Below are 20,309 nucleotides of genomic sequence, written 5' to 3' on the forward strand. Positions count from 1 at the left end.
GATTTATTCTATAGCCACTTTTCTTCCTTTTTAATTTAGTATATATGTACTTTTAAACATATACGAGCAAAATATGGTCGTGATTGAAGCTTTGATAGCAAAGAATGAATTAATTGCTAAAGACACATTATGGTTTGTTAGGCTTTTAGAGAACCAAAGTTCAACATAGAGATACGAATTTCATTTTGGTTGCTTTACATAAAATAAAACAAGTTTCACTCATATACAAAGTGGATCTTGAATGTTCATTAGCAATAGTGTCAATAGTCCAATGCTTTCACAAACAAAATATATAATTTATTGTTTTAAACTGTGTGATGCTATTCACAATGGGTGGTGATTGCTTTTAGATGATAAAAATTCCTAATGGGTGATGATTGTTTGTGGCACCAAATGCAAATGTAAATGGAAAGACAGACGTTCCAAATTGGACGTTTACAAGACTGTTTTACTTCATATTTGTCAAAGTATATAATTATATATGCATATTAGAATAAATCCAAAGGCATATCGAAAACGAAATGCCATTGTAGTAACTAATGACACCCACCAAGCTTTGGTGGCCTCTATTATTCATGCATTTTATCTTCTTTCATAACCCCACAGCCACTTCTAATTGCCTCCACATTGTATTTGTGGCTCCTATCTTTTCTTTTGAAGCAGCAAAATTTGAAATAACTTATTCTTTGATGCCCAATAACTTCTTAGACAGTTTTAATATTCCATCTTGATTGATATTCACTTGGACCCCATTTTTTGACAAAATAACTTTTGATATAAGTGGTGTTAAAACAACTCAAATTATTGTCGTTTCTATGATTAAAACCATCATAAAATCATCTCATAAAACTTTCTGCCGACTAATCATCTGGACCCATTTTTGCATGTTTCTTTAATCCGGTCATTGTCACACAAATGAAAACCTTCCAAATTTTGGGTCTAGATCAAAAGTTAAATATAGTCAAACCAACTGGACAAAACAACTTTTCAAAGAAGATCTTCGTCCATCTAGAAGAAATACTCATTTATTTAGTATTGGACCATCTATAACAGTTATCTCTATTTTACTAAGTTATTCAGTAATTCTTTTTAGCAGTAATTCCTTTATTTAGTAAGGACAAAACAAAACAAAACAATATTGTGCCGGCTGAATCGTCCTGAACATTTTTTTTTAAACTCAGTTACGGGAAAAAAAGATATAACAAACGTCTTCTCTGTGCTTCAAGTCAATGAGAAAGTGAAGAAGATCTTCTACAATGTCAATAACTGAGACTTGTGATCGATGCCATTGAAGATGTAAGTCCCCAACATCGGAACAAACTGTTTTGTCACAAGCTGCAAAACACAGAGAGACAGTTTTAATCATCTCTCTCTCTCTTTTCTTCTAAAGGTAGTGAATTTCAACAATTAAGTTCAGAGTAATAAAAAGGATGTATGAACCTTGATGGCTTCTTGGGACGCGATTCCTCCAAGAAAGGCAGCAACCACATGAAGCTCAGAGGCACCAAAGCGACACATCTCATTGATAAGGTCATCGGGCAGTACTGAGCCGTTACATCCCAAGTCGGTAAGAAGACTCAAGGCAGTAGTTTTTAACCGAGAAATGTCCTCATCCATCCCTCTACCAAAAAACAGATTCCATATTAATAATAGCCAAACAAGGACCAATTGTTCAGAAAATACATTTTAGCTTTGAGTTTCTTACCCATCAAACTGGCCAGGAAACTTATTATAGTTGGCAGTAAACCTGTCCACAGCTCTAAGAAGGATATAAAATCCCATTGCACCACTGCGACGGCAAATAATATTAGGCTTATTAGCATAAGAGCTAACAACTGAACTAGAAAAGGTTTGAACTAAAACCAGAATCTATCTTGCTGCTATATAACGCTTAAGATGGACTAGATGTTTCGGTTTGCTAAGTTTAACTAATCAAATAGCAGTTTTGCTATATTCCATCACAACATCATATAATACGAATCATGAAACTAATAAAGCAGCATATGAAAGGTCATTATTCAAATCAGCTGATGCTTTTTTGTTCATATGAAGACACACACACACACCTGTAATCCTCGTCTGCTAAACGCTTTTGAATCTCGGTTACAGAAGGATTGCTGAATTCGTCCTCTACCATTCGATATCTGCATACCTACACATATTGCAGTTAGTCACAACATATGTTTCTGATACTGCTTCAAAAGCAAAACTAAGCAAGCAATAGATAGACCATCGACATTACAATACTTATTTAAGTTTAGTATTCTCACTTTAAGTTTTCTTGCATTCTTGCAGAAGCTCTTGATTGTTGGTTTTGAGATGCTGTTCGGATCTCTACCAATCTTCTTTAAAATATTTTTAACTCGTTCCTCCATGACAAGAAAATCAGACTCAGCTTTCGCTAGATAGATTTTCTGCAAATTGATATAGTGCCTTCAAAAAGCAACAATACAGCAGCTACATTAGTAATCTGAAAAATTGATTGCGGATGAAGTGCAGTGCCATCGAGGGAGTTGTACTCACTCTGTTGACGATGTCATATCTGGTATAGAGCCTTCAAGGGGTGCCTCTCCATCACCTTCGTTCGAGACAAACTCCTGCAGGTTGTGATGTATGAGTGAAACTATCAAAATGAGTAAGAGTATGGCAGAGAAAGTTTCTAGTTTTAAACCTTCAGAGCCGCTACCATCACCCAAAAATCTGAGGAATTAGAACTCGGTTCTGCACAAGTATCATTGCTAATCTGTTGGATCTCTGAGCCTGGAACAGAAACCAAGAATACAGTGATTTGACACACGACAAAGTTTTCTGTTTGTTACTATACCACACGACGAGATAGCAACTTACTGATTCCACGAGGAGCAAAGACTTTGAAAGCGGCTTCAATGGCTTCCTTGTAGTTATCCTCATCCATAGATATCATCTTGGACTTAACCAAATCCTAAGATTTCAAGGATTAAGGTAGATTAGAACAAGGAGCCAGAAGAAATCAAGCAGCTAATGAATTTGCAAAGTAGGGAAAAAAGAGCTACACCTTAAATGCTTTTTTCTCTTCCCTGGTAGAAGGAAGATTACCACTATGGGACTGAGTCCATTCATCAGCCATCTTCACGAGAATGACAACGTAAGGTATGTGTTTATGCGCTACAGCATCTGATACATTTAGATCAATGGTCTCCACAAAGCTGCAGTTCAATGAATAGTTTAGAAATGTCACAAATCGCCCAGCGTTGTTCCATCCGCAAGCACAAGGTTAAAGGATGCCAGCCAGAGCAACGTAAGAATGTACCTCTTAAGCTCAGGCCATGGATTATTCAAGCGAAGGTCATCAAGAAAATGATCAGGCTTTGAGTCAATTATGGTGTGCTCCTGATAAACAAGAAGGAAATAATGATAATTCAACTTAGCATACCATTGGCAATAATACTCACAGTAATCCATTAGTTTTCTAGCAAAAAAATTGGGGGTAAAGAAAGGTATTATTACCTTAACAGAGACACGAACAAAGCCAGCAAGGCCATAAGAGCGAACAAAAACCAACTTAACGTTTGCTTCTCGACAGATTCTATCTAGTTTCACCACTGAATCTTCCACCAGCTACAATGACTCCAATAAAGGCATTATGATTCACGCACCAAAGGAAACAAAAACAAAAAAAAAACTAAGGCTTTGCATGGTGAAGGACTGAAAGTAAATATATCTAGCACACTTTCACTAAAGAATGCAACAACAAGTAGAAATCAAAGGGTACCTGAGTGGCAATAACGAGAGTGAAGTGAGAGAAGAAAGAAGGATTAGTCATAATCAACGTATCCGGATTCTCCTCAATAAACTTAGCTTTAACAGAATCATTAAGCTCTTGAAGAAACGCACAAGCAGACTTGGCTTTTGATTGACCAACACTCCCCTCATCCACTTCACACAATCATCATCAAAACAATTTTGAGTAAATAAGCAAAAATTTGAGTAAAGTCAAATAAAATACCCATGAAGTTGTTTCCAAGGTCTCCAAGCTCGACTTTGGATCCATCAACGACGGTGATGCTCCCAACTCCACCGAGGACGAGATTCTTCAACGCCTCGGAGCCAGTGGGTCCGCAATTGAGCAAACAGATACTCGCTTCTTCCAAAGCAGCTTGCCCTACCTCCCCCCATATCCTGCGATTCGATGCGATTACTTACGTAGAGCGATAGAATTATAAAGAGAGAAGAGAAGGGCGGCGTATACCTGAGTTGACGATCGTACTTGGTTTTAGCCTCTGACATTGTTGTTGCTTACTCTCTTCTCTCGTTCGCTTCTTCGCAGACGAAGAGAAGCGAGAGAGAACAAGAGGCGGCTCTTGGGCCAAGCTAATGGGCTTCCTGCCGATTCATTTAATAACTATTTTCGGCCCAAAACTAATGTATCCATAGCCGTACAGATTGTGGGCTTTTCTTCCAGTCAACTCAGGTTCGAAACTCCTTGGAATCATTTATCCTTCTTCTTTTCTTTTTTTCTTTCAAAAACAGCCTATTTCAGGACCTGACTCTGCAACGAGAGATTTGGGTCTGTGACCATTCGGGAAATAAAAGGAACGATTAGAAAATGAATGTACAGAAATAAAATAGTCTTCTCAAATTTAACAAGGAATAATTTTGTTCTAAAAAAAAAGAATCCTCTATATAATATTTTTCATATCATAATTGTAAGATCATAATAAATCAACGTTAAAAAAAAAGAATGAAAAGAAATTATTATTCTTGGTGAATGGTGATTTTTTTACGAACATTAGAAAATGCATTATTCATTGTCGAATTCATATCGTTAAACAATTTTTAACTAATTTGCAAATAGTTTCTCCTTTTTTACTAACATTTTTTCTCAAAGATTTACTTTTTTTAATAACCTTTTTTCACTCAGTAGTTTGCAAGCATTGAATCATGGAGAGAATAGTTTCACAATTTTAGTTTTTTTTTCTGAAAAAAAAGATTTGAGCAAATACACATTTCAACATAGAAAGGAGAACATGTAAAGTAAAATACACAACAACAACAAGAAGACACAAAGATCACTTCTTCTTTCCAGCTTTGCCTTCTTTCCTCCTCACAATCTCATCTGAATACTTCACTCCCTTACCCTTGTACGGCTCCGGAGGCCTCCACTTCCTCACCGTCGCAGCAAACTGCCCTATCTCACTCTTGTCGTATCCACTCACCGTGATCCTCGTGTTCTCTTCCACTTTCACCTTGAGACTCTCCGGTATCTGCATCTTAACCGGGTGAGAAAACCCGAGGTTCAGAACCAGTTCCTTCCCTTCCACGGTTGCACGGTAACCAACTCCCACTAGTATCAGCTTCTTCTCAAACCCCTTTGATACTCCCACTACCATGTTATCCGTTAGCGTCCTAACACATTAGAGTTGCAAAACGGTTAGCAGCAATAAACAGCCTCTAAAGTTCAAGACTTTGTAACCAATTGATAAAAAGTTTGTGACCAAGTTCAAGAGTTTGTGACCATTTGATAAAAAGTTGAAAACTTTGTACCAATTGATATAATAAAGGTGAGAGCTTTGTTAACCTGAAGAGGCCGTGCATTTGGTTAGCCCTTCTAGTTTCGACGGTCTTTTTGACCCTCAAGAAACCAGCATCTTCTTTGATGAGCTCAACTTCGCGTGGGTAAGTTAACGCGAGCTCTCCTAGTGGACCTTTGACTTTCAAGTCTTGACCTTCCAATGCAATGGTTACATTGGTTGGTACAGCGATAGGTTGCTTCCCTATCCTTGATTCCTTACACTGGATAGTCTTCCTTGAGTAACCCACTTGAGCTGAAGGCGTGGCTGAGACTTTGAACACGTTCCTATCTCCCAAAAATGCTGACCTAAAAAAGCATCTCATATCTTCAGACAAACAAACAAAAACATGTCTAGACAGTCAAAGAACCAACAGACAGGAGCTAAGATAATGTAATAACTTCTAGAATTCTACTTTTTCGAAATTTAAAATTAAGATTTACGAATCCTGAATTAAAAAAAAAAAAAAAAATCACCAACCAAGTTCACATTCGTATCGATTTCGAAATAGAAAACTAACATATGATTCTTTACACTCTAGGGGACTCGTGATTATGAAATTAAAGAAAGCTGAACGCTAATGGAATTATAGCCGGTATAATGTTTTTTAAATATGTCAATAGTACCTGGGTTGAAAAGAAGTGACGACTGAGGAAGCCATTGCTAGGATTGACGACGGAGCTGAGGCTCTGCTCCAGGAGAGATGAGAGAGTGTTTTATCCAAAACGACTTATCCAGCCACTGTTTGTCCTCCTCTGTTATATCTTTTGAAAGTATTGCTTTGCGGCCCATTATTATATAACTATTACAAGGCCCATTAGTAAATAGCTATTATAAGGCGCACTATAGACAAGCCCAACATTTTGTTTTTAGTTTGTGATTTTAAGACCCAGCAAGACAGTAAATTTTTGGAAAAAAAAAACTGGAGTTACGTAGAGTGAAAAAACTTATGACTGTCCCCACACACTATCAAAGGTAATAATACTTTGTATCAAATGATTTGGGGTCGATATATATGCTCGATCAAATACTTGGAGTTATAAATCTTTTTTTCTTCTTTATCGTCATACTCATACATTCGTTTAAAGACATGGCTGAAATATAATAGACAAATAAACACAAGGAAATAGAAGATGATAAGGGCCCCTACATTCTGAAAAATACAAATAACAAATCGAATTAAAGAAGAAAAAACCGAATTTGTATATTTACTGGTCCAGATTTCTTTTAGTGTTATCTTTAAATATAAAAAAGTGATGTTATAAGATCCCCCAACGATCATTAGTGTGGGATCTCAACTATTCTTTGTACCTTTAATAGATTGTTCACAAATGGAGCTCAACTTTACAATATTCTTTTATGAACAATCTATTAAAGGTACAAAGAATAGTCGAGTCCATGTGTTTCATGCACCTTTTTATCATATGAAAACTTCCGGGTCCCAAAACTTGTAGTATAAAAACTTTATATCTATGGCTGATAATATCTCTTGGCTCTTGTTTTAACTTGAAATTAATTGGCAAACATTGAGGAGAAGTTTCCCTTCTTCAAGCAACTAGGTTGTCAATTAATCAAGTTTTTTTTTTTTCTGGCTCTTTTCTCAAATTTGAGGAAGAAGTTATAAACTATATTTTCCATAATGCTATGAAAGTATTTCAAATAATATATAAGTATTTTGCAATTGTTGTTAATGGTTTATAACTTCTTCCTCAAATTTGAGAAGAGAGCCAGAAAAAAAAACTTGATTCTCCAATAGTATGAATAGACAAGAAAAGCATGGATACCCCCCACCACACCTTGGCCTGCGTCCATCACTCACCACCCCAGAAATGGCACTCCTAAACAAAAAAAACGTAAATATGAAACACAAATAATAATAATAATACTAAAAAGAAAGAATATTTGATTTATTCTTTGCTTGAGCTTGAGTAACAGTTCTCCTGTTCCTCTTCTTTTTTTTTGAACAGTTCTCCTGTTCCTCTTCTTCTTCATCTTCTTTTATGTGTCTCTTTTCCTGTGCTCTACTGCTAACTCACTCGTTCACTCCAGAATATCATATTGATTTCTGATTCAAGTTTGTTGCACGTATTTATTCCAAGGTTGCTTCTTCTTTATTTATAGTTGCATTAATTTTGGTTTACTTTTTGTTAATAGAGCTTGGATTTGTGAATTTTTCTCCAAATTTTTGGTCCAAAGATCTCAAAGAGATCTCCTTCAATTTTATTAAATTATAATATTTTCCAATAAGAGTTTCGTTAAGTTTTATAAAAAAAAAGAAAAAAATCGTCAAAATTTCGATATTTATATGGATGTACTATTACATCATTTATTCTCCAACCACTCACTTGTCACTGCCATGTTCTGCAGAAAATTAAGGTCTACTTGCTTTTTTATTTTTATCAAAATGGAATATCACCGCTATTATTAGTTTCGTTTATGTTTTACTGATTTGGTTTGTGTGAAGAATAAGTTTTTTTCTTCTTTTTAATTAATTGACATATCACTGCCACCACCATATATGATTCTCTCTGTTCATTGAATTATTAATTGCGCTTTTTTTGCTTCTTTTTGCAAAACCATCTTTAAGATGTCCCTCTTATTACACTTCTTTATTTTCAGTCCTAGTTCCACATGTAAGCACCAGTCTCCACAGGATCCAAAGGTCTCCTATATATAATAGTATATGAGTATGTATCCACCCATCTCTACAGAATCTAAGTCCTGATTTCTTGGTTTGTTTGCCTTCTTTCACTAGATTTTCTGGATCAGTTCTTGTCTTTTTTTTTTTTTTTTCGTTGTTAAATCTTGATTTTGATTCATGCTCCGAACTGACGAATTGTTTATTTTCCAGGTGTCATTTCAAATAATCAAATGATTACATAGGCCTAGGGGAAGAAAAGTCAGTGCTTTTTATTGGATTTTTCTTGATGACGAGAGGAGTCTCCATGGTGAAAGCAATGATAATTGTCTTGTTATGTGTTTCTTTCTTGTGGGTGGTTCCAGAAGAATGTGCTGGTAAAGCTGATTTCTCAAGAAACTCTTCTTCTTCTTCATCTGCTTCACACCCATTATTGAAGAGGCCAAGCTCTGTAAACGTTGGAGCTCTGTTTACTTACGACTCCTTCATCGGACGAGCGGCCAAACCAGCCTTTAAAGCAGCGATGGATGATGTCAACGCTGACCAAACCGTACTCAAGGGTACCAAGCTTAACATTGTCTTCCAAGACTCCAACTGCAGTGGATTCATTGGCACCATGGGAGGTATACATACACTGCTCTCTCTTATTAGCAAAAAGGGATGTGAAAGTGATGATTATTTTTGTTTTTTAATCTTATGTTGTGTAGCTTTACAGCTGATGGAAACACAAGTGGTTGCAGCCATCGGTCCACAATCCTCAACCATCGCTCACATGATCTCCTACGTAGCCAACGAGCTACACGTACCTCTCTTATCATTCGCAGCAACGGATCCAACCCTCTCCTCACTCCAGTACCCTTACTTCCTCCGCACCACTCAGAACGACCACTTCCAAATGCAAGCCGTCGCGGACTTCGTATCCTACTCCGGATGGAGACAAGTCATCGCCATATTCGTCGACGACGAGTGCGGCCGCAACGGGGTATTGGTTCTTGGCGACGCGCTCGCCAAGAAACGAGCTAGAATCTCCCACAAAGCTGCTATCACTCCCGGCGCGGACGCTACCTCCATCAAAGACTTGTTGGTCTCTGTTAACCTGATGGCTTCTCGTGTCTACGTCGTCCATGTGAACCCTGACTCTGGTTTAAACGTCTTCTCGGTGGCTAAGTCTCTTGGGATGATGGGGAGCGGTTACGTTTGGATCGCAACGGACTGGCTACCTACAGTTTTGGACTCCATGGGGGCCGTGGATGCGGAGACGATGGATGTCTTGCAAGGAGTGGTTGCCTTTCGGCATTACACAGCCGAGAGTGACGCGAAGAGACGGTTTATGGAGAGATGGAGGAATCTTAGGCCTAAAGAAGGTCTCAACTCTTATGCATTGTATGCCTATGACTCTGTCTGGCTGATCGCTCGTGCGCTCGATGTTTTCTTCGGAGATAACAACAGAGTGACGTTCTCCAACGACCCGAATCTTCACAAGATGAAGAGTAGCAGTCTTCGGTTATCAGAGTTGAGTGTGTTCAACGAAGGGGAGAGGTTTCTTGAGATCATTCTCGGGATGAATCACATCGGTTTAACCGGGCCAATCCGGTTTGATTCAGAGAGAAACCGGGTTAACCCGGCGTACGAAGTTCTGAACATAGAAGGCACAGGTCCGCGGAGAGTAGGATACTGGTCTAACCATTCAGGTCTCTCAGTGGTGCCTCCAGAGACGTTGTACTCCAAGCCTCCGAACACATCTACAGCGAACCAGCGTCTTTATGGAATCATATGGCCAGGGGAAGTGACAAAGCCTCCACGTGGATGGGTGTTTCCTAACAACGGAAAGCCGCTCAAAATAGCAGTGCCTAACCGTGTGAGCTATAAAGATTATGTTTCTAAAGACAAGAACCCGCCTGGTGTTAGAGGCTACTGCATTGATGTCTTTGAAGCTGCGATCGAGTTGCTTCCCTATCCTGTTCCAAGAAACTATATACTGTATGGAGATGGGAAGAAGAATCCTTCTTATGACAACCTGATCAATGAAGTTGTTGCAGATGTAAGTAGTAGCTAATACTCTCTCGTTTCAGTTTAATTATAGTTGTAGAGTAAAAATTTTCAAAATTTATTAACAATATTTTTCTGTTTATTTTTCTATTGGTTAAAATATGGTTAGATGATGATATTTTTATTTTGGAAATATGCAAAACTAAATATTTTATTAATCTGTATGTATAAACTTAAATGTTTTTCAAAAGATGTTTAACTTGTTTTGTATTCCTCTGCAGAACTTTGATGTAGCGGTTGGAGATATCACCATTGTTACAAACAGAACGAGATTTGTGGATTTCACACAGCCGTTTATAGAGTCAGGGCTTGTGGTGGTGGCTCCGGTTAAGGAGGCTAAGTCTAGTCCTTGGTCATTCCTGAAACCGTTCACTATAGAGATGTGGGCTGTCACTGGAGCCTTCTTTCTCTTCGTTGGAGCCATCGTCTGGATCCTCGAGCACCGCTTCAACCACGAGTTCAGAGGCCCTCCTAGGCGTCAACTCATCACCATCTTCTGGTTTAGCTTCTCGACCATGTTCTTCTCTCATAGTAAGTATATGTTTCTCTCAACAAGATCAGTGGATTCATAGTGGGAGCTTACTTTTACTTTTGATCTTTTCAGGGGAGAACACTGTGAGCTCATTGGGAAGGCTGGTGTTGATCATATGGTTGTTCGTGGTCCTGATCATCAACTCTAGCTACACAGCTAGTCTCACTTCGATACTCACCGTGCAACAGCTGACATCTCGAATAGAAGGAATAGATAGCTTGATAACGAGCAACGAACCAATCGGTGTTCAAGACGGTACATTCGCTAGAAACTACCTGGTCAACGAGCTTAACATATCTCCTCACAGGATTGTTCCGCTGAGAGACGAAGAACACTACCTCTCCGCTCTTCAGCTCGGTCCCAAAGCCGGCGGCGTGGCAGCCATTGTCGACGAGCTTCCTTACATCGAAGTCCTTTTGACAAACAGCAACTGCAAGTACCGGACAGTAGGACAAGAGTTCACACGCACAGGCTGGGGCTTCGCGTTCCAGAGAGACTCCCCTTTGGCTGTAGACATGTCCACGGCCATCTTGCAGCTCTCCGAAGAAGGGGAGCTGGAGAAAATCCACAGGAAATGGCTTAACTACAAGCACGAATGCTCAATGCAGATCCAAAACAGCGAGACCTCTCAGCTTTCGCTCAAGAGTTTCTGGGGACTGTTCCTTATCTGTGGCATCACTTGCTTCATAGCGCTTACTGTCTTCTTCTGGAGAGTGTTCTGGCAGTACCAGAGGTTACTACCGGATACTGGGGACGAGGAGAGGGCGAGCGAAGTGACAGAGGCGTCTAGATCGGGGAGAGGTTTGCGAGCACCGAGTTTCAAGGAGTTGGTGAAGATTGTGGATAAGAGGGAAGCAGAGATCAAGGAGATACTGAAACAGAAGAGTAGCAGTAAACTCAAAAGTAGCCAAAGTGGAGCTGGGAGCTCACATTCTCAACATAGCGAGATTCCTTAAACAGATATAGAGAGTTCAATAATTTGTTTTTAACGTATACTTAGGAGGTCCGTAGATAAAATCATCATCAAGATTTTGTAATAGCAAAGTTCAAGGAAACCAAAAGCCAAATATAAATTCTAAATCTTATTCTGATATGCAATGGAAGCAAGCACTCACTCATCTTTATTCACCTCATCAGAAGATAATATTGAAATGGAACTCCAAGTACCAATTTTTATTAGCATTATGACAAAAAAAAAAACAAGAGGATATCGTTGATGCATATTGAAAAGAAACAAAACATCAGAGTGTTGGCAATTACATGCTCAGTTGAAAAGTCTGAAGGAAATAAATAAAAGAGTGATAGTTTTACTCAAGTTTTGCTTCTCTTTTTGGAGGTTCCAAGTCGAGGTACGTGAATGGCTCTGTTGGTTCCTCTCTGCAAAAAAAAAAAAGAACGGCTCAGGCATCAGTACACAAGAACGATTAAGAATGAATAAATGGCTTGAAGATCTAATCTATACTTAGTGAACCAGAAAGACGAGAAACTGGTTTTAGCAGGTCGTGTGTAAAAGCGTTACAATAACTGGTGGATAAATAAATAATCAAGAACTCATAAACTATCAATACAACAACAAAAAAAACTAACGTTCTGCAGCCTATTATTTATTATCAACAACACTATGAATGTAAAAGAGTAAGAAAAATGCACATACCCTGGCTTAGAGCGCATGCATCGGTAGAAGAGCTTAAAAGGTCCTGGAACAGTCTTAAACGGGTTCCCCTCGAAAAACGCCTGCAAAATTTTACTAAAATAGATCACGAAGAGTGCCAATGTATGAGAATTGTAACAACATTGCCCCAAGCCAAGCAATTTTAGCTCTTTCAATTGCAGTTCAACATTGTGTATGGCACAACAAAAAAAAAAAAAAAAAAAAAAACTCAATAGCTGATAAAGGAAGTAAATTTATAGTTCTTTAAGCAATTAGAAAAATGATCGAGTAAAAGAACCCTAGAAAAAAACCTTAAATGGATTCTCTAGTGTTACAAGCCAACCCAAAAACAAGAACTTTACGGGGGAAAAAAAAAACGAACTTTTAGAATAAGGAGAACGTGAGAACCTGGACGACGTCCTCGACGCGATCGTTGCAGCGGTGAGCTTTGGGCTCACGGTGACCTTCCGGTAAACCCCATGGACTCTCTCTCCTCGGCACTGGTCTCGTCTCGCTCATCGCAACGTTTCCATCTCTCCACTGCTTCAAAATCTCAAATGTAGTTAAACTAACCACTTGATTAAACCGGTGTATTCACTATTTGACCAACTTTACTGAACCGGGAAAAATACGATTTGATTGAACCGGAGATTTCTTTTCTGTTATTTAGTTCGGTTAAGTAAACCAATAATTAGATCAGTTACATGGTCAACGACGGTTTCGGAAGATTTCGAATCAATCGGAGAAGAAGAAGAAGAAGAAGAAGATGGGAGCTATTGGGAAGCTGATCGATGCGATCCTATTCGTATGCTTCGCTCTAATGGCGGTTATCGGCCCGCTCATCGACGGACAAACGGCGCTTCCCAAATCAATCTTCCCGGCGTTTCTCACCGATCTGAAAACCAGTTACATCGCCGAGTTCGGAGACTACTTGCTCATGGAGAAGCCGCATTTCCTCGTCGGACTCGTCTGGCATGAGCTCGTGTTCTTGTGGCCGCTCTCGATCGCTAACGTCTACGCGATCCTCGCCGGAAAATCGTGGTTCTGCACCACCTGCTTGCTTTACGGAGCTTCCCTCGTCACTTCCATGGTACAATGAGGAGGAACATTAATCACATAACGTAGTTATTATATACAATTATAGTTTATGAGTTGATTTTGAGATCTTTATCTTTACAATGCAGTGACTAATGAGATTTTGTATGCTATGTGATTCTTGTATCATGTAGTGTAATGTTCTCAGTGTGAATGATATATAGATTAGCGTTAGCAGTGTTTCTTGGTGGAAAAGATTTTTATTTTACTTGCAATGGTGAAACTAGATTTGATCTTGAGCTGCATAGTTTTTTTTAGGGTGTAATCTATGTTTATATCTGCTCTGCGTTTTTGTGGAGCTATGGTTTGAGAACTGTGTGTGTGTGTATCTTCTTTTGATGTATTGTCTACGTGGATCCTTAGGCTGCAATCCTGGGAGAGATGATAGGTTCGGGGAAGGCATCTGAGAGATTGCTAATGATGTATGTGCCTTTCATGGGTATTGGGGTTCTGGCTGTTCTTCGTGGTTTAGTCTCTAGTTCAACTAAGAGCACTGGATCTGTTGGAAAGAGGTACACTATTATGCCCAGGAGAAAGCTGGCGTAGAAGAGGTGTGTATGTTTCTCATTTGGGATGGTTATACCCTTTTTTTTGTTCTTTATGCGTCTTTGGATAACTTTGAATAGCTGACCTAAAAAGAGGTGATTTCTTGTGGTCTGGTTTCTTATTCTACCATAAGATCCCCTGTTCTGGCCAGGAGAAAGCTTGCTTGAGGGTGATTATTTCATTTGATTAGTCTTTTAACTCTTTTCTTTATCACATTGTATTTGATATTTTGGGATTCTGTTCAAGCTATTGTTCTCTCAGATAGTGTTTGCTTGGTTGGCATCAAATTCATGCTTGAAATCTCTGCTACATAACCTAAAGTGGGAGCTTTTTGATTAACCAACTTCCATACGCTTACAAAGCAAATACAAGCTTCAAAGTCTTAACTACAAGACAGAAAGAAGAAACACAACTGTGACACAAAAACAAGTTTATAAGAAGCATTTGTTGACCTTTTAACTTTTCTAATCCAGTATGTTGCAGGGGAAGTCAATTCCCGAACCTCTTAAAGCCATTTGCATTTTCACTTGTAAGTATAAAGTTTTTCCACTGCTTTGTTTCAACAAATAAGCAGAGAAAAAACTTAACACTACACATATAACCTTACTCAATGGTCTATCTTGTGAGGTTCGCTCTTGACTCGTCCGCTTAACACCGAAAAAGCTCTCTTCAAACCGATATCTTATTTCCTGCAGGAAGAACCAAACAAGTATTTTGATCACATTAAGGCCTAACAGCTAGACAACAAAAAATCTACAAACTGTTTATTACTGAAACTACCTAATAATGGGTGCTTTTTTTCAAGCAGTCTCACAAGACATAGCAGCTTTGATCCTCTCAACAGTGCAAGCAATCAAATTGTTAACAGTCGCAACAGATCCAAGAGACAGCTTAGCCGTGGGAACTGAGTCAACCAGAATCTGAAACGCAACGGTCAGCAGCGACCCTCCTTCTCCTCCACCATTTGCATTACCATCAGGAAGAATAGCAAAACCTGATGGAAGCAGAGCCACATAGTCCGGATCGCCTCCGTTTAGCACTATGTTCATGGCTACAATATCAACCGGAGCATAGATCACAAAGGAAGCTGTAGGATCAGTACAACTCTCTTGTAGAATCAGCATATTGCTCTGGCTAGAGTTTGCACTCTGTGACATAAAAAAAAGATTCAAAAGTATAAAGCCTTGATCATATGAATTATAACAAACAAATCTACTCACATTCACCCGGAGGAGAGAAACACAGTTTCCTGTATCCCTCCCATTAGCAATATGTGCCATTTCTTGAACAACGCCTCCATTAGACAGTATATCCCACTGCAAAAATATCTCATTAAGACTCTGCTCAAAGTTGTTAGTAGTAGACTAGTAGTAACTAAAAGAGTTAACCTCATTTCTTGAATTCTCATCTCTGAGGAAGTCAAAGACTCTCTTTGGAGGAACAGGGATCCAAAAGGAAGTGGCTGCACTAAGAACAATACCCGGAGGCCTTCCTGGGTCATCCACACTCTTCCTAGTCATCACTCTAACATCTTCAGCTCCTGTACCAGACAATGTAGTCCACGTGTGGGCGGTCGAAGCACTCACTCCTGCACAAAAGCTTATAACCATCCTCTCCGCCAGTTTCAGCATACTCCTCCTCCCTTCTTGGTTAGTTATCACTGCACATTTTATCAAAATTAGTACTATGATTCTGAGAAAGTACTTGTGTAAAACAAATAGTATTATGTTTATACCGCCAACTTCTCCTGGGGAAATGTTTGTAGCCATGACGCTAGCTAACCGCTCGCATTGGCGGTCGAGAATAGCTACCCAGCGCTTAGCACCAAAGGCATGACCAGTACTAACCATGTGTTTATATAAGTCATGAACTCCTCCTCTGTCATCAACTTCCACATGTTCCACCCATGTCACCTGTTACATTAATCATCTCTACTTAAAAAATACATTTTGAAATTTACATTTATTCCACACATAACCTAATGTTTTTTTATTTGTTGTTACCTTAGAGTATCCATTTGGCATCTCTTGAATCAAACATCCAGAAGCTCGCCTCCTGCATCTAACCGGTGGATTCGGCTGGAGACTATCTAATGAAATATCGACAACCGCCCAAGAACCATCTGCTTGTTGTTTACAGTAACGTGCGAAGTAAGTTTCCCGGGTGGGGACTAACGGTGTTGGAACTTGAAACTCTGCACTCATCTGACAAAACAGAGTGGTTTCTTGAGTTCCAAGTTATTAGGTTTACATTATTACAATAGAGTAAGTAAGTAAGACTCAAAACTTACCACTTGTAGAGCTCCATTATAGTTTCCTGCAACCCCAGTCGATAAAACCGCTAATGACACCGCTCTAGACACCATCCCCGCGAAAACAACCGACCATTGATTCTGCAACACCATATCAATGTTTAAAAAAAATCAAACATATAACAGAAAATTACTAATAATATATAAAATGCAAAATGTTTGTTACCACATCCATGAGAATCTCAACAATGTTCACATGATTCATAATCACAACCACGCTTTCTCGTGAGGCTTCGGTTCTAAATCCAGCCGGTTTAGGTCCGATCCCTCTAGGAAACGTTCGTGCATATTCTTCTTCGTCTACAACCAAACTTTTCCACAAAGGCTCGTCCACTTGAGTCATTCGCATGAGCTCTTCCATTGCAGCTACGGCTAAGTCGATGATCAGCGGTTTGTCAGATTCTGTTGGTGCAGTGATGGACTTGAAGAGATCGGTTGGGTTGTTTCCGTAAACATCTCCTCCAAAGTTTCCCATGGCGAGTTCTAAGGGACGTGGAGGAAGTGGAGGTGGAGACATAAGAGGATAGCTTGAGACTGGCTTGCCTACGTATTTGGCTGCTATTGCAGATATTCGATCGATCTAGATGACAAACAAGAAGATAATTTGTTTTCATATAATATAGTTTGGTGTCACAAGAAACTTACAATTATATATTAGTTATCTATTTACTCTCTCGATTTCTTTAAGCTAAAGTATGTTTTAAGATTTGTATATTTTCACTTAGAAAACCTGTGTTTTTAACTTTTCTTTTTGAAAAGAAAATGCTTCAACTATTATTTTACTACTTACAATTAAAGACAATAAAATATAAGGTATGATCAATTAATTCACGTACATACCTCTTCTCTTAAACGAGCATTTTCAAGACGGAGTTGGTGTTCGTCAAAGGACATTTCTCCAATAACCGTTGGACCACCACAGTTAGGACATGAAGCATTTGCAAGAGCCTCTCGATATCTAATGTTGTCTCCTCTAAGCTTTTCGTTTTCCGCCCGAAGATGCGAGTTCTCGTGCCGCTCGTGATGATTCTGCACCAATAAACTCATTTTTATGTTGTCTTCATAGTTTCACTATGATTAATTGTGTCTTTTATTTTTTGTTGCTGTTAATCGTAATATAATTAAATTAGAAAACGAATAGTTTTTTAATTTGAGTACTATCATGAAGCAACAAAGGGTTCTTACTAAAAGAGGAAAAGTATATGTATATACTACACACATGATACACTTGCATACACGTTATGTGTGTTCACCGTATTTGCATAGCGTAAGCACATGAGTCCAAAACGTTTCTGTCTATACATTATGGTTCTAACTTAGCTATTAAATGGGCAAGTTGTTTTCAACTAAACAATTTTTCTATGGCTGATTTCGCCAAAAATATAGTTTCGGCCAAAGAAGAACTTTTCAAATTAAGAAAACTAAGTCAATTATTTTAACTACATTTAAAAATTCTGCCAAAACTTCTACTAGAATCAATGTAGAAAATTTTAAATCAAACATCACTATATTTAAAAAACCTGCCAAATTTCTACTCGAATTAGTGCAGAAACTATAAATCAAACAACAAAAATCCACCCAAAAGCTTGTCATTTCTTAGGCCTATATTATACTATTATAGAATTCCTGATTAATTTTCTTCTAAAATTAATGTGATTGGGATCAGACGCATTATGTAGGTCTAGCCGTCAGAGCATAACATAAGCCTTTCAGTATATTTATACTTTGATATAGATCCATAAGTGTATAAATGATCATCAGTATATATACCTTCATTTGGGTGCGTTTGTTCTGGAACCAGAATTTGACCTGAAGAGGTTCCAAACCTAGTTCACGGCTAAGTTGTTTCCTTTGCTTGTCATCCGGGTGGGGACACTCTTTGAAGAATCTATTTAACAACCAATGATAATACTAAATTAATGGAAAAATAAACTAGTGAACCAAAACATGAAATTTGTGATATGCATATACGCTTCCATCTCCTGGATCTGAAGTTGAGTGTGTCTATGATATCGTTTCTTTTTATTAGGATGATGATTATCTTGATCGTTTCCTGATCCGCCTTCTTGATTCTCACTTCCCGATTTAGTATTCGCACTGTCGAATTCCTCGTCCCGAAGAAATCTTTCATTGTTATTGTTGTTGTCTTCATGGTTGTAGTTGTGGTTGTTGCTATCTTCGTTGTTCATAGCCGCAAGAAACATATTTGGCTCAAACATCTTTTTCTTAAACTTGAAATTGAAAGCAAGCCCTAATAAGAAAATAATAGAAAGTTTTGACAGATGTTATAAAGAATTAGGGTTTCTTCTTGGGTACAAGAATCAAGTCAATAAGAAGAGAAGTTTCACGAAGATTGTGAAAAAATATGGCAATACTTATTCCACGTCAACACCTTCAATCTTTTTGGAGTTTTCTATCTTTCTTTTTGAAGATCTTACAAAAGATTATAGGCTCAAAGAAAAACGAAGATTTTGGAGATGCTGGTAGGAATCAAAGGACCCACTAATTGAAAGCAAGAAAGAAGAGCCTTTCGTAAACATCACAATCATATTAATACGTTATTTAATAACCAACCCAAAATAATGAATTTCACATAATACAAATTATTCGAACCTCCCAACATTTTTGCCTTAAAAATTTCCAGCAGGCTAAAATGAAAAAAATTGAAACTGATTGAAAAATTATATGTTGTGTAGATGGAAATCATTTGATGACTTGATAACGAATTTTTTATTTAGAGAAAACCACATTTATATCCAATTTTCCCATTTTCTAATAGAATGGTATTGGAATTCATGAGGAGAGAGAAGATGGAAAGAGAAATTTTGGACTCATTTTTGTTCAAAGCAAATTAAAATGGGCAAGAAGTAGGTATACAAATAATCCTCTCTATCCTGGTTATGAAAAACAAAAAACAATATTTGTGAACGAAATGTAATTAAATATACTGTAATCATTAGCAGACTCTTATATAAGGAAAACACTCCAGGAAAAGTGCTAATTTACTATCTTTTGCAACTTTTCAAACAGTTAAATGAAAAATATTATATAGTCTGTGCACGGTGCGATGGACCAACGTTGAAGTTATTACACAACATACAACCAACGTGACATAAGGCCAGCTGTTTTTTATTACCACTACCGTATATAATTAACGTTTTTCTTCACAAATAGATGGAATATTTAGTTATGCATATAAAATATAAACACGTTTTTATATATCAAAACAAACGTATAGTAAGAAGAATCTACGAAGAGAAGAGAATATAATATAAACCTTTAACCTTCTTCCTAGTGTTGTCTTCAGACATACATCTCAATAACTAAAAAAAAAAAAAAAAAAAAGATAGTAGTATTAGAAAGTCAGAGGGAAAATAGTTATCAATTAATGTTACAATGAAAATTAAGACTAAATAAATGACAAATTCAACATAGGCGAGATTTATTTGGTTATATAATCCTCATGAAAGTGAGAGTTTTATGAAGAGGCTAAAACACTAGTGTAATGATCAACTACATTAGACAAATGAAAAAGGTTTTGCTTAATATCAATGAAAAAATATATATATAACTCAATAAATTAATGATGAGGATATACATTGTTAGGAAGACGCGGCGAAGCCCTAAAGGGAGAGAGAGGAGCGTATCGGTGTGTGGTCTGAGCTTTGTTTGTCGGAAAACCAGAGATGGTTTTGTACTGATCAGGCGGTTTTTTGGCGAAGAGCTTGAAAGCTAGGTGTAAATCTTGGAGGAAAAAAAAAAAATCTTGGAGGAAGAGAGAGGAAAAATTGGGAGAGGAGAGTAATGGCAAAGAGTATTGAGAGGGTGCAATGAAATTAAATGGTGACAGTGGGACACTTTATTATCATACACGCTTATAGAGAGCGAGGGAGAACATAGAGAGATAATGTTACAAAATTTGTTTTGAATTTTATTAT

General features: G+C 37.9%; 6 protein-coding genes across 16 annotated transcripts; 2 read left to right on the top strand and 4 right to left on the bottom strand.

The window, feature by feature from the left end:
* Positions 1-1,009: 1,009 nt before the first annotated feature.
* On the bottom strand, positions 1,010-4,376 carry LOC106401148 (NEDD8-activating enzyme E1 regulatory subunit AXR1). Of its 2 annotated transcripts, none has more exons than XM_013841605.3 (14): positions 4,229-4,376; positions 3,986-4,158; positions 3,752-3,915; positions 3,487-3,597; positions 3,290-3,369; positions 3,035-3,185; positions 2,848-2,941; positions 2,672-2,760; positions 2,524-2,597; positions 2,271-2,433; positions 2,067-2,152; positions 1,706-1,789; positions 1,441-1,621; positions 1,010-1,335 (listed from the first exon to the last, which is right to left on the bottom strand). In XM_013841605.3, the coding sequence occupies exons 1-14, from the start codon at positions 4,264-4,266 to the stop codon at positions 1,252-1,254; spliced, it is 1,572 nt and encodes a 523-aa protein (XP_013697059.2). In that variant the 5' UTR covers positions 4,267-4,376; the 3' UTR covers positions 1,010-1,251. The 2 variants fall into 2 exon arrangements, with proteins under 2 accessions (XP_013697059.2, XP_048613729.1); XM_048757772.1 differs by lacking the exon at positions 4,229-4,376 and having other exon boundaries at positions 3,752-3,776; positions 3,875-3,915; positions 3,986-4,030.
* Positions 4,377-4,930: 554 nt separating this feature from the next.
* LOC106401552 (50S ribosomal protein L6, chloroplastic) lies at positions 4,931-6,327 on the bottom strand. The gene is made up of 3 exons (XM_048757777.1): positions 6,176-6,327; positions 5,558-5,857; positions 4,931-5,385 (listed from the first exon to the last, which is right to left on the bottom strand). The coding sequence occupies exons 1-3, from the start codon at positions 6,208-6,210 to the stop codon at positions 5,049-5,051; spliced, it is 672 nt and encodes a 223-aa protein (XP_048613734.1). The 5' UTR covers positions 6,211-6,327; the 3' UTR covers positions 4,931-5,048.
* Positions 6,328-7,346: 1,019 nt separating this feature from the next.
* Positions 7,347-11,888, top strand: LOC106400965 (glutamate receptor 3.4). 4 transcript variants are annotated; one of them, XM_022702677.2, is made up of 5 exons: positions 7,347-7,648; positions 8,401-8,810; positions 8,895-10,228; positions 10,458-10,767; positions 10,841-11,888. In XM_022702677.2, the coding sequence occupies exons 2-5, from the start codon at positions 8,477-8,479 to the stop codon at positions 11,722-11,724; spliced, it is 2,862 nt and encodes a 953-aa protein (XP_022558398.2). In that variant the 5' UTR covers positions 7,347-7,648; positions 8,401-8,476; the 3' UTR covers positions 11,725-11,888. The 4 variants fall into 4 exon arrangements, with proteins under 4 accessions (XP_022558398.2, XP_048613730.1, XP_013696829.2 ...); XM_048757773.1 differs by lacking the exon at positions 7,347-7,648 and adding an exon at positions 7,910-7,925; XM_013841375.3 differs by lacking the exon at positions 7,347-7,648 and adding an exon at positions 8,000-8,236.
* Positions 11,889-11,922: 34 nt separating this feature from the next.
* Positions 11,923-13,007, bottom strand: LOC106400968. Its single transcript, XM_013841383.3, has 3 exons — positions 12,828-13,007; positions 12,423-12,502; positions 11,923-12,145 (listed from the first exon to the last, which is right to left on the bottom strand). Exons 1-3 carry the CDS (start codon positions 12,936-12,938, stop codon positions 12,076-12,078), a joined length of 261 nt encoding a protein of 86 aa, XP_013696837.2. The 5' UTR covers positions 12,939-13,007; the 3' UTR covers positions 11,923-12,075.
* A 109-nt stretch (positions 13,008-13,116) lies between these two features.
* On the top strand, positions 13,117-14,351 carry LOC106400967. The gene is made up of 2 exons (XM_013841382.3): positions 13,117-13,509; positions 13,878-14,351. Exons 1-2 carry the CDS (start codon positions 13,186-13,188, stop codon positions 14,058-14,060), a joined length of 507 nt encoding a protein of 168 aa, XP_013696836.2. The 5' UTR covers positions 13,117-13,185; the 3' UTR covers positions 14,061-14,351.
* A 20-nt stretch (positions 14,352-14,371) lies between these two features.
* LOC106400966 (homeobox-leucine zipper protein HDG2) lies at positions 14,372-20,226 on the bottom strand. Of its 7 annotated transcripts, XM_013841378.3 has the most exons (13): positions 19,970-20,213; positions 19,649-19,694; positions 18,343-18,622; positions 18,142-18,259; positions 17,212-17,400; positions 16,538-16,951; positions 16,351-16,452; positions 16,064-16,264; positions 15,796-15,973; positions 15,449-15,720; positions 15,281-15,376; positions 14,841-15,208; positions 14,372-14,749 (listed from the first exon to the last, which is right to left on the bottom strand). In XM_013841378.3, the coding sequence occupies exons 2-12, from the start codon at positions 19,680-19,682 to the stop codon at positions 14,861-14,863; spliced, it is 2,232 nt and encodes a 743-aa protein (XP_013696832.2). In that variant the 5' UTR covers positions 19,683-19,694; positions 19,970-20,213; the 3' UTR covers positions 14,372-14,749; positions 14,841-14,860. The 7 variants fall into 7 exon arrangements, with proteins under 7 accessions (XP_013696832.2, XP_022558399.2, XP_048613732.1 ...); XM_022702678.2 differs by having other exon boundaries at positions 15,449-15,973; positions 19,970-20,216; XM_048757775.1 differs by having other exon boundaries at positions 14,841-15,376; positions 19,970-20,215.
* Positions 20,227-20,309: the final 83 nt, after the last annotated feature.

The sequence above is a fragment of the Brassica napus genome, chromosome C5 (genome assembly GCF_020379485.1).
Source record: "Brassica napus cultivar Da-Ae chromosome C5, Da-Ae, whole genome shotgun sequence".
Lineage (NCBI taxonomy): Eukaryota > Viridiplantae > Streptophyta > Magnoliopsida > Brassicales > Brassicaceae > Brassica > Brassica napus.